General features: G+C 45.5%; 1 protein-coding gene across 2 annotated transcripts; it reads right to left on the bottom strand.

Moving 5' to 3' along the window:
- Positions 1-5,456: 5,456 nt before the first annotated feature.
- LOC139415204 (G patch domain-containing protein 2-like) lies at positions 5,457-12,729 on the bottom strand. 2 transcript variants are annotated; one of them, XR_011634948.1, is made up of 11 exons: positions 12,551-12,729; positions 11,774-12,017; positions 11,051-11,589; positions 10,759-10,823; positions 9,480-9,656; positions 9,115-9,235; positions 8,935-8,974; positions 8,748-8,812; positions 8,528-8,616; positions 6,503-7,902; positions 5,457-6,457 (listed from the first exon to the last, which is right to left on the bottom strand). XR_011634948.1 is itself a non-coding variant. In XM_071163104.1 (10 exons), exons 1-10 carry the CDS (start codon positions 12,598-12,600, stop codon positions 7,733-7,735), a joined length of 1,563 nt encoding a protein of 520 aa, XP_071019205.1. In that variant the 5' UTR covers positions 12,601-12,709; the 3' UTR covers positions 7,557-7,732. The 2 variants fall into 2 exon arrangements, 1 of the variants encoding a protein (XP_071019205.1); XM_071163104.1 differs by lacking the exon at positions 5,457-6,457 and having other exon boundaries at positions 7,557-7,902; positions 11,048-11,589; positions 12,551-12,709.
- Positions 12,730-14,335: the final 1,606 nt, after the last annotated feature.

The raw sequence follows: 14,335 nt of genomic DNA, 5'->3' as shown, positions 1-14,335 counted from the left end.
GGACAGCTGTCAGATTGAGTTCTAAACCAAGAGCGTCTCTCTCTGGTGTCCCCAACCCCCTACTGTCTCACCTCATCATTCTTCCTTTGGTACTTCTGACATCATCACTGCGAGACGCACTGAGAATAATGAGTTTAGCTATCGTCCAACTCAGTGCAATCCATCAATTACTTAGACATGTTGTAGGCAAACACTATCGTCTCACTGCACAGATATAGTACATGCTAGGGACAGAGAGATAGACAGACAGAGAGAGAGATAGAGGGAGGATTACTGGAGGAAGGGGTAAGGAGTAGGAGAAGAGAGAGGGAGGGAGGGAGAGACTATATGGATGGGTCTTTGGATAGATAGACTGAGAGATTGATAGTTTAGTGCCAGGATGAGCAGATTTGTCAAAATATTGATCAGTCACTCACACATTAAATATTGATCAGGAAACAGGATGTATTCACTATCAGAGCCTTGCCACCAGTGGCTGTTCCCTCCCTGAGTGGGAAACTGCAGTAGAACCTCTGGGACCACCTGATCATGCCACTGACCATAAAACTGTTACTTAGTCTATGGTGACAACCAACTAATCAATGGTTTTAAATGGTTTGCACTGCTCACACGACCCTCCCTGTATGGTCCCGTTTGGAATACAGAGGGAAGGAAAAAACACTGTTGGGTGACTGCGGGACCATAGCCAGCCTATTGCAGCTGTCCCTAAACACTTTGGTCTGGATTGCCCTCTAGTGGAGTCCTATAAAGCCAACATACTTTCTTCCCCCCTTCATTGGAGTAATCACTGATCTGAAACTATAACGTAGTACACTTGCTTTCACCTATGACAGGTATAACCTCTCTCTCTCCCTCCCTCTCCTTCTACCCCCCACCTTCTTTCTCTCTCTTTCCCTCTGTCATTGTGTTTAGCAGATAACCCACCAACCTGTATTTTCAGCTGGTCATGTAAGCAGACCTTTTTTAACCACTGGAGGATTACAGATGGGATGTCCTCTCAGCAAGGAGCACAGGATTAACAAGTTCACTTCCCTTTATCTATCTCCCTATGTACAGACACACTATATATACAAAAGTATGTGGACACCCCTTCAAATTAGTGGATTATAATATTTCAGCCACACCCGCTGCTGACAGGTGTATAAAATCGAGCATAGTGCCATACAATCTCCATAGACAAACACTGGCAGTAGAATGGCCTTAATGAACAGCTAAGTGACTTTCAACGTGGCACCGTCATAGGACGACACCTTTCCAACAAGTACGTTTGTTAAATTTCTGCCCTGCTAGAGCTGCCCCGGTCAACTGTAAGTGCTGTTATTGGGAAGTGGAAACGTCTAGGAGCAACAATAGCTCAGCTGCTAAGTGAGACCACACAAACTCACAGAACAGGACCGCCGAGTGCTGAAATGCATCGCACATAAAAATAGTTTGTCCTCCGTTGCAACACTCACTACCGAGTTCCAAACTGGTAGTTTGGAAGCAACGTCAGCACAAGATCTGTTAGTCGGGAGCTTTGTGAAATGGGTTTCCATGGCCGAGCAGCCGCACACAAGCCTAACATCACCATGCGCAATGCCAAGTGTCGGCTGGAATGGTGTAAAGCTCGTCGCCATTGGACTCTGGAGCAGTGGAAATGCGTTCTCTGGAGTGATGAATCACGCTTCACCATCTGGCAGTCCGACAGACAAATCTGGGTTTGGCGGATGCCAGGAGAACGCTACCTGCCCAAATGCATAGTGCCAACTGTAAAGTTTGGTGGAGGAGGAATAATGGTCTGGGGCTGTTTTTCACGGTTTGGGATAGGCCCCTTAGTTCCAGTGAAGGGAAATCTTAACCCTACAGCATACAATGACATTCTAGACAATTTTGTGCTTCCAACTTTGTGGCAACAGTTTGGGGAAGGCCCTTTCCTGTTTCAGCATGATAATGTCCCCATGCACAAGCGAGGTCCATACAGAAATGATTTGTTGAGTTCGGTCTGGAAGATAAGCAATGTTCCAACATCTAGCGGAAAGCCTTCCCAGAAGAGTGGAGGCTGTTATAGAATCAAAGGGGGGACCAACTCCATATTAATGCCCATGCATTTGGAATGAGATGTTTGACAAGCAGGTGTCCACATACTTTTGGTCATGTAGTATATCTCTCTAAATTACATATATTTTTGTCTCTGTCTTCCTGTCCTTCCTAATCCTTAATACTCTTCCTTTTCTCTCTCTTTCTTTGTATCTCTCTTTCTTGTCTGCTCACCTCTCCTCAAATGATGAACAGAGATATGGAGAAAACAAAACAAAAAGAGGGAGGGAGAAGATTCACCAAGGTCACCACGGCTCTTCACACCTTATCTCTGTTGTATTCTTTGTCATCCTTATATCTGGTGTTTTCTGTATACACACACCTGCTTCCCAGGCCTATCACGGGGCACATCTCAGGTGTGAAGCCACCAGGGTGGTGCTTACACAGGTGGAATACTGTTAGTCAGCACCTGACCCTCTCAGCATGATGTCTCAAACTCAGACACCTGCTGACGACAGCAGGAACCTCACACACACACACACACACACACGCACGCAGGCAGACAAACAGGCAGACACACTCTAAAGATCGGATTACCTGGCCTACCACCTCACAGTTAACCTCTCTCTCCACAGGTGGTATAATCTTACTCTGTCTGGCAGTCGACTTAATACACAGGGTTTTTAGGTGCAAATTTCCTCCCACTTCATCCCACCTCTCTTCTGTTCTTCCTCTCTCTCACTCTCTCCAGTTCCTATACCCATTCTCCTTCTTCCATTTTCTCTCCCTCATTATCATTCTTGTTCTCTCTATCCCCTGTCCTCTCTCTGCCTCTCCTTCTCTCCCCCAATTCCTCTCCATCTTTCTCCTTTCTCTCCCCTCTCCTGTCCCTCCTACTTCTCCTCCTTCGCACATACCTGTCCCTCTCTCTATGCCCTCTACCTCTCCCCACCCCCCTCCCTCTCCCTCTCTCTCCTATGAAGGTGGATCGGTTGAGCAGCAGCCAATCAGCCAGACCAGTGGGTCTCAGCTACGCCAGGAGCACCACTCCAAGATTACACACGATAATGACTGGCTTTGGAGGACCGCCATAACTGATGTCTTCCAATTATAGATGTATAACTATCGATCTGTCAACACTAGAGAAAGGGAGGCAGTAGAGGGATGGAGGGATGGGGACAGTAAATCTCTGTAAAGAAATGTTTACTCAACCCATGCGACATGGAATGAAGGATGAACATCTATTGGAAAAATGACAGAGAACAACTCATCACTGACCAACTTAGACCTTAGAATGCAGGCGGAAGATTGAGGAATGCAATAAGATAGCTGTTCTCAAAACTAACTGTGGGTAGTGGCACACACTGTTTTGGGAGAGCAGGAAGCCGATAGAAACCTAAGTTAGGTGGGTATACCTGAAGTACAGGACAGACCTCTCCCACCTGGACAAAGGAAACACACACACACACTCACACAAACATTTCTATCCCAGCCCAAATGCCCTCTAGTCAACTGCCCTGGTCAAAATACCCCACTCTAGATACACACTTTCAAATACCCTCTAAATGCCCCCAGTCTAAATACCCCACAACAACATATTTTAACATCCCATCCAGCCCCTGCCCCGTCCGACTCAGTACTCACTCTCCCTGTTTCCTCCAGAGCCCTGCAACCAGCTGCAGTCAGTCAGTCAGTCTCAAGGACAAATGCCTTCAGCTCTACACAGCTCTCTTCCTTCCTCTCCTCTCTGTGCCTTCAGCTCTACCCAGCTCTCTTCCTTCCGCTCCTCTCTGTGCCTTCAGCTCTACCCAGCTCTCTTCCTTCCTCTCCTCTCTGTGGCTCAGCGATGCAGCAGCACAGACTTTTCTCTCCTCTCCTCTGGACCAGCGCTTCACGTACCCCACTCAGTCCTGAGTGTGTGTGTGTGTGATAGGGGAAGAGGATAGAGAGGAAGTAGAGGACACAGCTCTTCTGCATTTGCCATAGATACAGGGATCGCTGTAGCAGCCTTGCGAAGGGGAGGGAGAGGAAGGGAAAGAGAGAGGCAAGAGCATCATGTTTTAGTGAGGTTCTCTGTCAGCATGTGAGTTTGATGCAAGTACACTACATATACAAAAGTATGTGGACAACCCTTCAAATGAGTGGATTCGGCTATTACAGCCACACAGTTGCTGACAGGTGTATAAAATCGAGCACACAGCCATGCAATGTCCATAGACAAACATTGGCAGTAGAATGGCCTTACTGACGAGCTCAGTGACTTTCAAAGTGGCACCATCATAGGATGCCACCTTTCCAACAAGTCAGTTCCTCAAATTTCTGCCTTACTAGAGCTGCCCTGGTCAACTGTAAGTGCTGTTATTGTGAAGTGGAAATGTCTGGGAACAACAACGGCTCAACCGCGAAGTGGTAGGCCACACAAACTTACAGAACGGGACCACCGAGTGTTGAAGATCGTAAAAATCGTCTGTCCTTGTTTGCAACACTCACTACCGAGTTCCAAACTGCCTCTGAAAGCAACGTTAGCACAATAACTGTTCACCGGGAGCTTCATGAAATGGGTTTCTATGGCCGAACAAGCCTAAGATGACCATGCGCTATGCCAAGCATCTGCTGGAGTGGCGTAAAGCTCGCCGCTATTGGACTCTGGAGAAGTGGAAACGCATTCTCTGGAGTGATGAATCACGCTTCACCATCTGGCAGTCCGACAGACAAATCTGGGTTTGGTGGATGCGAGGAGAACGCTACCTGCCCAAATGCATAGTGCCAACTGTAAAGTTTGGTGGAGGAGAATAGTCTGGGGCTGTTTTTCATGGTTTGGGCTAGGCCCCTTACTTCCAGTGAAGGGAAATCTTAACCCTACAGCATACAATGACATTCTAGACAATTCTGTGCTTCCAACTTTGTGGCAACAGTTTGGGGAAGGCCCTTTCCTTTCAGCATGACAATGCCCCCATGCACAAAGCGAGGTCAAATGGTTTGTCGAGATTGGTGTGGAAGAACTTGACTGGCCTGCACATACCCCATCAAACACCTTTGGGATGAACTGGAACGCCGACTGCGAGCCAGGCCTAATCACCCGACATCAGTGCTCGACCGAACTAATGCTCTTGTGGCTGAATGTAAGCAAGTCCCGCAGCAATGTTCCAACATCTACCGGAAAGCCTTCACAGAAGAGTGGAGGCTGTTATAGCAGCAAAGGGGGAGACCAACTCCGTATTAATGCCCATGACTTTGGAATGAGATGTTCGACGAGCAGGTGTCCACATACTTTTGTGTCCACATGTTGTGTATATCAATCGAGTTCGTGAGAGAGTACTATTTATGAAGCGTGTTTTTTAAATATTCTTTATTTTGATGTTTTCTTAGGGAGTATTTTTCTGTTGCTTTTTGAAAGAAAGAGAGACATGGTAAGACAAACTGAACCCACAAACTGAATCTGCTCATACCAGGGGGATTGTTTCACTCAGGCCCTCAAGTTTAATGAACATTACATTGGCAACAGTAACACTTTTTTTTTTACAAACCTATTTCAGTTGTTATTTACCAGGTAAATAGAAGACTGTAAAGTGTAACCAATATCATTTTTTCACTTTATAAAACATGTTACTGTCTACTGTACACTCTGGGAATTGTTATTGTAAAGACATTGCCATGAGATGGTTGCTACACATACATAGCAAGTACAGCATGATTGGGAAACAGAATTTTGTTTGGCTTCTTTTTAAAGCCCCCATGCAGTCTTTTTAATGTTACGTTTAAATTATCACTGTATGTCTAATAAAACACTGTGTATTTATTTAATGCAAAATAACTACGCCTCCTTTTGCCATTGAAATGCTCAGTCTGATCGCCCAACAGCCCTGATTGGCGGATAGGATCGTCTTGGCCAGAGCCTACTCCGTTAATCCCTTCAAAGTAGGATAAGCACGCAAATAAAAGATGACTGGTCATTGGTCAGAATAATCAGATCAGATTGTAATGTCATGATCTTGTCCAATAACTCCACACCACTTGAACAGGCTGAAATTCCTGGAATTATTTTTCAAACAGCTCTTACACAAAAAGGGCAATATGATCATTTTCACAATTTCCAAGTGTTAATTCAATGTCAAAACAAAAAACAGGAAATCAAGTTAACTGCACTGCCTTTTTAATAAAATAAACACTATTCTGGAGTGTTCAGGGTTGAACATTCTACTTCAATACCATACATACAATGATTTTATTTCAAGATTCATTTCCTGAATTATTCCCACGTCCCTCAGGAATACCATCTTTACGCCGGCACAATTACCATATACCGCCGGTTATGGATGAACACCATCATGAAAACAAAATAAATGTCATAACCGTAAAAGAAAATAAAAAAAAGCATAATGATGAGTTGTTTGTTTGAAACAGCTGTGTAGTGCTAGGGCAAAACCTAAATGGGCAAAACCTAAATGGGCAAAACCTAAATGGGCAAAACCTAAATGGGCAAAACCTAAATGTGCACCCGGGGGTTTGGGGTGGGGCAGAGCCGAGTTTGGGAACCTCTAACCCTGGCAATTTGACTGGTACTGTATTCAATAATTTCAATGGTGATGTAGAAAATTTATTGAATTTATGTTAACTGATGTGGCTAATGGAATGTATTTCTTTGTAATCAGTTGAGTTGAATCAAAACAAATCGCACCACAAATTGATGGGTACACTTCCTACGTTGCTCCTATGGGTACACTTGCAATGCTAGCCAGTCAACCCATTATGCCACCATTGACTTGAATGAGGATGCCCGTCCGATTCATTCTGTTTCTATGGGAGCACATGCAGTCAGGAGCAGAGGAGAAAATTGGCATCTTAAAATATATATATATATATAACCAATAACCGTCATCTACAATCAAATATAACTGCCCAATATCCCAAAAGGAACCATATAGACCCATTTAAAAAACATTTGCCAGTTACATTACATTAGCGTTATACCAGAGAAACTACAAGTAGTATAATTGTAATTACCTTAACCTAATGCAGTACTTTGCTAACACTTCAGCCATCACCTTTTTGTACTAAGCCACGGGAATAATGTTATTCCATTATAATTACCCTGGAATAACACCAATGTAGTGTCGCAAAACATATTTAAAATCAAATAGAAACTTCCACCACACACATTATTTTGATGCGTACAGTGATATTCACCTAAAATATATTTGTCATACTGTGCAATATCAGAACAACCACTGATTGAAGAGAAATTATATTATTGTGAAACTGAGCCTTTTAGTGTGCTGTGCAGTACACACAGTCCAACTACACAACCTGGCTAGTCTCATACAATCAAACTCAACAACAACGCCTGGGTCTGGTTTTCCATTCCTTCCCTTTTCCCTGGTAGAAACATTGGACATCCCAACTACAAATCTGAGGTGGGAACCCAAACGCTCCATGCACTTCCCCTAACCGGGGTCAAAACTTCCCTTATGAGTTCCGGCCCTGGTTAAGAGTGGAAGTGCATGGAGCGTTGGGGTTCCCACCTCAGATTATCCTTTCGGTCTTCCTATTAGTTAAAACTGTTCTTGCCGACTTGCATCCGTTCCTTCATCCAGCTCTGCTGCTCCATCAGAGTTTCTTTCCCAGAGAGAGTTGACCACAGTCCTCCCTGCTCTCGGTAGGGTCCATCTCCATCGAGGCCTACTGGCCTGTTCAGTTGGGGCCTAAAGCCTGAGGCTCAGTTAAAACCCAGACCCGCTCCCTTGGGTCTCTGTGTGGCCCGAACGGGCTCGGTGATGCCCCTGCCCTCCGGACCCAGGCCCATGCCGGGGCTCCAGCCCATACTCTGCAGCATCCGGTTTCCCATGTTGGTCTCTGGGATGGGCCCCGCATTCTCACCTACCAACCCTAGAGAAGGAGAGATAAAAGAACAGGAACATAGAGTTAGAATAGAGAAAAAGACAGACAAGAGAAGGAAGGGGAGACGGAAAGAGATACGAGCAGATGATCTTGATGATGGCTTATTGATTTGAGAGCTACAGTATTTAACCCCTGACCTCTACCACTCCAACCTAATGATTTAGCACCGGCCTGCTCTACAATGACTGGGTCACAATAGACATCTCGTCTCTCTTCCTTTGCTCTTATGTAGCCAGGAGAGATGAGGGCAGTAGAGCAGACTCCGGTTGCATCACTTTCTATTGTAGCCATTGGTAAATACCTTCATATCCTCTTCCTGGAACCAAGATGGGTACCTGGTTATGACCCATTAACCCTTTAATTCCTCATTCTCATCAAACACACAACTTAAGAGGTAGAGGTGAAGGGTGGGAGTGGAGCAGGTGTGGTTTGGGATACACAGCCGTCATTGGCTTAGGGTTAATCTGGTATCTCTCTGTGACTGCAGAGCCTGTCAACTGACTGCTGTCCAATCCAGATTAGAGAGGAGGGTTGAGAGCCAAAGATGGATTTAACAGGGGATGGATGGGTGAGTCAAGAGTGTGTCAGTACAGTGGTGTGTCAAAGAGTTTACCTGTGGGCGGAGGTAAGCCAAGGGGTGCTGCTTTGCGTCTCCTCTTGACATCCCCAGTACACAGAGACCCCAGGTGACCACTCGTCTGCCTGCAGAACCACAACCAGGAAATAAGCATCCATCTGTTGGCAACATTCTAGAAACAATGTGCTGTTGTGGATGGAACAACTGTATCATATGTCTGCTACATCCTTCGCTGATTGGACCATTCCTCCTGTACCTGCTGGCCGTCTTTACTGAGCAGCTCCTCCGATGGCCTCTGTCTGACCGTGAGTCCCAGTGCATCTAGAGAGAGAACAAATGAAAAGCCATTAGCAAATGTAAAATACATCTGGGCATTATCAACCACAAGTGTATAATAGCCGGTACTGTTCTGAAAGTGCCGCTAAGTAATAAACATGTCTTACCTGTCCATGTTCTCTTCTAGATCCCGGACTAAACCATGGGCTGTGGAGGACACAGATTTGTTTAGTTTATTTGCACACAGTCAATTCAAATAGAGAAAAATACAGAATGAGGGAAAAATTAAATGTATAGACAGATATTCTACAAGTCGGGTGACTGCGAGGGAGGTAAGGGAGACTGACTCGTGTGAGTGGGGGTCCTGGTGGTGTCGTCCCAGTCGCTCGTTGAAGGTTTGTCCTGGGCTGCCTTGAGAAGCCTGGCCCTGGGGCCCCCCATGAAGCCGGCTCAGCCTGGCCTGGAACCCTGACACAGGAGGCAGCAGAGCGCACACATCAGACTGGAATAGAAGAAACACTATGGCAGCTGTAGAGGCTAAATGATAAACCCTGTGCAGGAAATGCCCCCTACTGGCCATATGACAGATCACAACTCGTTGTATAAAACAAATTCTACAATCATGCAAAGAAAAAGAAAGAGAAGCAGGACTGGGCCCAGAGATTCAAACAAACAGGCAGATATATAAACAGACAGGTCTGGGTCCAGCTACCTCTCTGTGCTCCGGGGCTCATGATGGGGAAGGATCCGGTGAGGATGCTGTTGAAGACCGGGTCAGCCAGGTCCAGTTCCTCCCCTGCCTCCCTCTCCCACCAGGGAATCACCCCCGCAACCCCACACGCCCCCCCTGGCTCCCCCTCATAGAACCAATCACTCTGCTCATCATCACCTGGGAGAATGGGAGGGGGCAGAGGTTAAAGGTCAAGGCTGAGAAAAGTTTCCATACAAAACATTGACTTATTTAGATTTTGGACTAACCTTTTTTAAAGACATGTTTTATTATTGTTGATAACACTGCTATAAATTACATACATAGTGGAAGGTAACCCAGTGGTTAGAGTGTTGGGACAGTAACCGAATCGCAGAGTTGACAAGGTAAAAATCTGTCGTTCTACCCCAGAGCAAGGCAGTTAAACCAATGTTCCCCGGGTACAGAAGACGTGGATGTCGATTAAGACAGCCCCCCACACCTCTGATTCAGAGGGGTTGGGTTAAATGCGGGAAGACATTCAGTTGCACAACTGACTAGGTATCCTCCTTTCCTTTCCCCTAGTGGGTGCGGGAAATGTTTTTTTAAAAGCCTAATTTAAAATGTGTTTCTGCTTATAAATTTCAGATATTTGGAAGGATATTTGTTAGTCAACTTGTTTATAATTAGATACATGCATCTTGTCTTCGGTCATAACTCGCTGACCTATAAAAATCAGTACTCACAACAAATGTTACAAATTGATAGAATGAATGCATCAATAATATAGTTGACGTCGGTAAAGTTGTCTGATCCATTACTGCTTCTCTCACAGCATGAGAGATCTAGGGAATGGGAGAAAAGCTAACACAAGGTAATGATTCTTCCCTTGCTGAAGGCTGTACAACGATCCAACATGTTTCAAATTAGATTTCCGCTCGTCTTGGATGCATAATGTGTGATTTTAATACGGTCTGCTTTTATGAAAAGTGTCAATTGCATATAACGTATCAGGCCACTTGCATTCGCTCAAGAGATGCTGAAAGATATCATATTTCAAAGTTTCTGTTCCAGAGACAAAATATACATTACGTGTATCACTGCACTGAAATAAATACTTAATTCTGCATGAGTTCAGTTGACATAAGTCTACATGTGAGAGGTTATAGGCCTACAGTCACTGTCCACATTTCAGTTGATGATGAAACTCAAGTTGAAAGGTGTGGTAGACCAGTGGGTGCAGCCGCACCCCTTCTTCCACCAGTCCCTGTAAATGACAAGATTTGGTCAAATAGATGGTTACCTTGCCTCCCCTCATCATTGGTGTACAGTCCACCATCACTACTGTTGCTCACACTGCTGGTCTCACTAATAAAAGAGAGATAGAAAGAAATCGATAAAAGGATAAAAGATGGGAGTGTAAGGAGAGATGGGAAAAGAAGGGAAAAGTCTGAAGTCAATTTTCAGTGTCCATCATACAGCGAAACCTCTGAGGTAGGAGACCTTAAACAAGCCTTCTAAACCCTGCTTTCAACCAGGTGAGCGTACCTGTGAACGTATAGGCATACACAAAGGAGCAGGGAAACACTAACCACCTGTCACTCATGTCCTCGTCCGAGCCCTTCTGCTCCTCAAACTCCATCTTGTCCTTGGGCCCCGCCTGCCGCATAATGGCGTCCCCACGCTCCACCAATACGCCCTCATCAGTCGCCTCCAACCCGAGCCTGTGGGCTGCCAGTTTCCTCTTCTTCACCCTGCACTTCCCGCCAACTCCGCCACCAGTGAGCTCCATCCCTGCCCTGCCGTCAGCTGCACTCACCCCAGGGATCCTGCACCCTCCGTGGGGCTTGGGGACAGGCGGGGGACCTAGCATGGGGGTGGTGCTATTGGAGGTCACTGCCTCCAGAGGGGGATCGACGGCCATGCGTTTGACCTTGCGGCGGCGTCTCAAACTGCGGGACCCCTCCGCGCTCCCCACTCCTCCAAGGTCCTCCTGCCAGAGGGGGCGCTTGCCACGTCCTGTGTCAGGGTTCAGAGGGGTACGGCGCTTGGGCCCTAGCTGCTCGTCAGAGTCGCTGTTGTCACGGGGGTGGCTGTTACTGCTGGCAACGCTGCCTGTGGTGGCACGGTAGTCCTGACAGGAAGGGAGCGAGGGAAGAGAAATAGATTAAGACAAACATTTACAACACATGTTTAGACAGTATCTGTGCTCTTAAGGAATCTTCTTACTGTACAGTTACCAAGGTACTGTTCCTTTACAATTAATAAGATATGCGAGGTTCATTGAGGTCCTGGACCATCCGAGACCACCTCCCCACCTTGTGTTCGTCCAGGCTGGACTCGGAGCCCTCACTGAGGTGGCCAGTCTCCCAGGGCGGGTGGGGATTGTCAGAGCGTCTCTTCCTCCCACGGCGTTTCCGGGCCTGTCTCTTCAGCAGGCAGCCCACAGCCAGCGCGTGGTCCCCCCCATCCCCAAAACCCCCCCGCGCCGCCTGCTCCGAGCTCTCCTCCAGCGCCGACACCAGGTCATGGACCAGCTCGTCCATCGTCCGGCTAAAGTGCCTGGGGAAGGAGAGAAAGGAGGTGTGAGTGTGTGTGGTACAAACAGTGAAGAATATATGAATTTGTGTGTGTATAGCCCAAATCGTGTGTGTTTGGAAAACTGTCCCTTGGCATGAGTATAAGACCTGGCATCAATCTAATAGTAGTATCTGTGTACATACCATCTTAACGCCAGCTAGCTATTGCTTAGGTAAGTATTAACTGCAGCCAAATGTTGGATGAACTTCCATGCAGAGCTTGGGCTAAACGACCCAGGCACTGCCAATGTGTTAATCCAATCCATGGAGATCTGACCTACATTTAAAAGCTAGCTAGCATAGTTGGCTAAACCAAAAAAGAAAAACAAGCTAGTTAGCTGACACACTATTTATTAGCTAACGTTAGTGGACCATTTTGCTGTCAAAATGTAAACATCTGATAACTAGTTAGCCGATTAACATTGTAATGTCTTCAAAATATAAGCAGCTGTCCAGTCAGGTAACTAGCTAGGCTAATCGGCTGGCTAGCTAGCAATTTTCTCAAAAATCACTTACCAGCTGGTTCCCGCTTTACTAAAGGTCTTTAAATTAGCTGCACCTGACATTAAAGCCCCCCAAAGCCTGTTACTTTTAACCAAAAATGACGGGAACACGCCTAAATAAGGGAGTAACCATTTTTACAAAGCTAGCCTAACAAATCTGCGAAAGCCCAGAAGAAACACTTTTTCTTCTGTGGTGTTGTTGTGGTTGGCTACCAACATTAATGGTGCATTACGGCCACCTACTGGACTAAAGTGTCTCTCTCCAGAAACTTTGTGGAAGTACATGCTTTGTACACCAGAGGCAACATTAGGCTATTCATTCTTGACAAAATTGCAAAATATGTTTGGTTGGGGATCATTGTTGGACAGCAATTTTCAAATATTGTCACATAGCAGAAATGTAGAGACTTGGTGTGGGTCTGGTTTACGACAAGCCACAGTGATAAGAATAGGAACAATCTAAGATTTGACCTAGGCTTTGCTCTTTTGTTCGAAACTCTTCACTCCTTCCCAAAGCGTAGGCTTACCCACAACGTGACAGTCTCAGAAATCCCAGACCTAGGGCAGCAACAAAGTGTAGGCCTACCCACAACGTGACAGTCTCGGAAATCCCAGACCTAGGGCAGCAACAAAGTGTAGGCCTACCCACAACGTGACAGTCTCGGAAATCCCAGACCTAGGGCAGCAACAAAGCGTAGGACTACCCACAACGTGACAGTCTCGGAAATCCCAGACCTAGGGCAGCAACAAAGTGTAGGCCTACCCACAACGTGAGTCTCGGAAATCCCAGACCTAGGGCAGCAACAAAGTGTAGGCCTACCCACAACGTGACAGTCTCGGAAATCCCAGACCTAGGGCAGCAACAAAGTGTAGGCCTACCCACAACGTGACAGTCTCGGAAATCCCAGACCTAGGGCAGCAACAGCACTGTTTCAGCACTATAAGCTCAAATAGTATTTGGTACATTGTGGGAGGCAGCCCAGCTGTCTAGAGACTAACACCATGATGCAGCAGTAGTGTACAATTGTTCTGTAGGTCATCATTTTTTGTTGTTAACTATAACATCTAGAATAAAATAAAGCATTTATGACTGAAATCAGTTTATTACAAATTATATAATGGTACAAATCAATGTTCATGATGATGCACAAACTGGTATGTAAAATCCATCCATCCATAACATCTGTAAATATATTCAGTACAACACAAATATTAAATAAATAATTTGGAAGAACAGTGTGAACATAACCTCAAAGTCATAAAAAAACAAACATGTTTTTGATGTATACCACCAGATATTCACGTACAGTTTGGTTAGCACTTTGCAGTATTTTTATACACTTATACTTGAGTTACATGCATTGTAGCAAAAACAAAATTAATATTGAGAAGTAAGTAGCCCAAAGCTGACATCACCCTTAGCAGCAGTGGTGACATAGTCAGACCAATAGCCAGTCAGATGTCTGTTCTGGGTAGGTGACAAATCCATACATTCTCAATAGCTTTAGGGTCAGTGAACACCATGGCACCATTGATGACTGTAAAAAAAGAAAGAAAAAAAAAGCTTTGCATTTAGCATAGATATGATCTGTTGTAGGCTTAAGTACTTGACAGATATCAAACTGATAAGCAATACTCTAAAACAGCCTGTTAAACCTACATTTCAGCTACAAGTCATTGTTTTTACTGCTTAATTAAACATACTGCTTTATTTTCAGTTCCACGCATGGCTTATGAGGTGTATCTCAAAATGAAAAAGTGCACATTTGGCAAACTAGCCCGAACTCTCACCCAACTA

Source organism: Oncorhynchus clarkii, chromosome 8, assembly GCF_045791955.1.
Source record: "Oncorhynchus clarkii lewisi isolate Uvic-CL-2024 chromosome 8, UVic_Ocla_1.0, whole genome shotgun sequence".
NCBI classification, from domain to species: Eukaryota; Metazoa; Chordata; class Actinopteri; order Salmoniformes; family Salmonidae; genus Oncorhynchus; species Oncorhynchus clarkii.
The sequence above is the reverse complement of the archived record's forward strand: the minus strand, read 5'-3'. Positions and strand labels throughout refer to the sequence as shown.

Excerpts from the sequence above, each read along its gene's own strand:
- LOC139415204 (XM_071163104.1), bottom strand. The coding sequence starts at position 12,600 with ATGTCAGGTGCAGCTAATTTAAAGACCTTTAGTAAAGCGGGAACCAGC. Across the intron at positions 12,018-12,550 it reads AGTAAAGCGGGAACCAGCTG|GCACTTTAGCCGGACGATGG; the intron begins GTAAGTGATTTT and ends CTCCTTCCCCAG. Across the intron at positions 9,657-10,758 it reads CAATGATGAGGGGAGGCAAG|GTGATGATGAGCAGAGTGAT; the intron begins GTAACCATCTAT and ends CCATTCTCCCAG.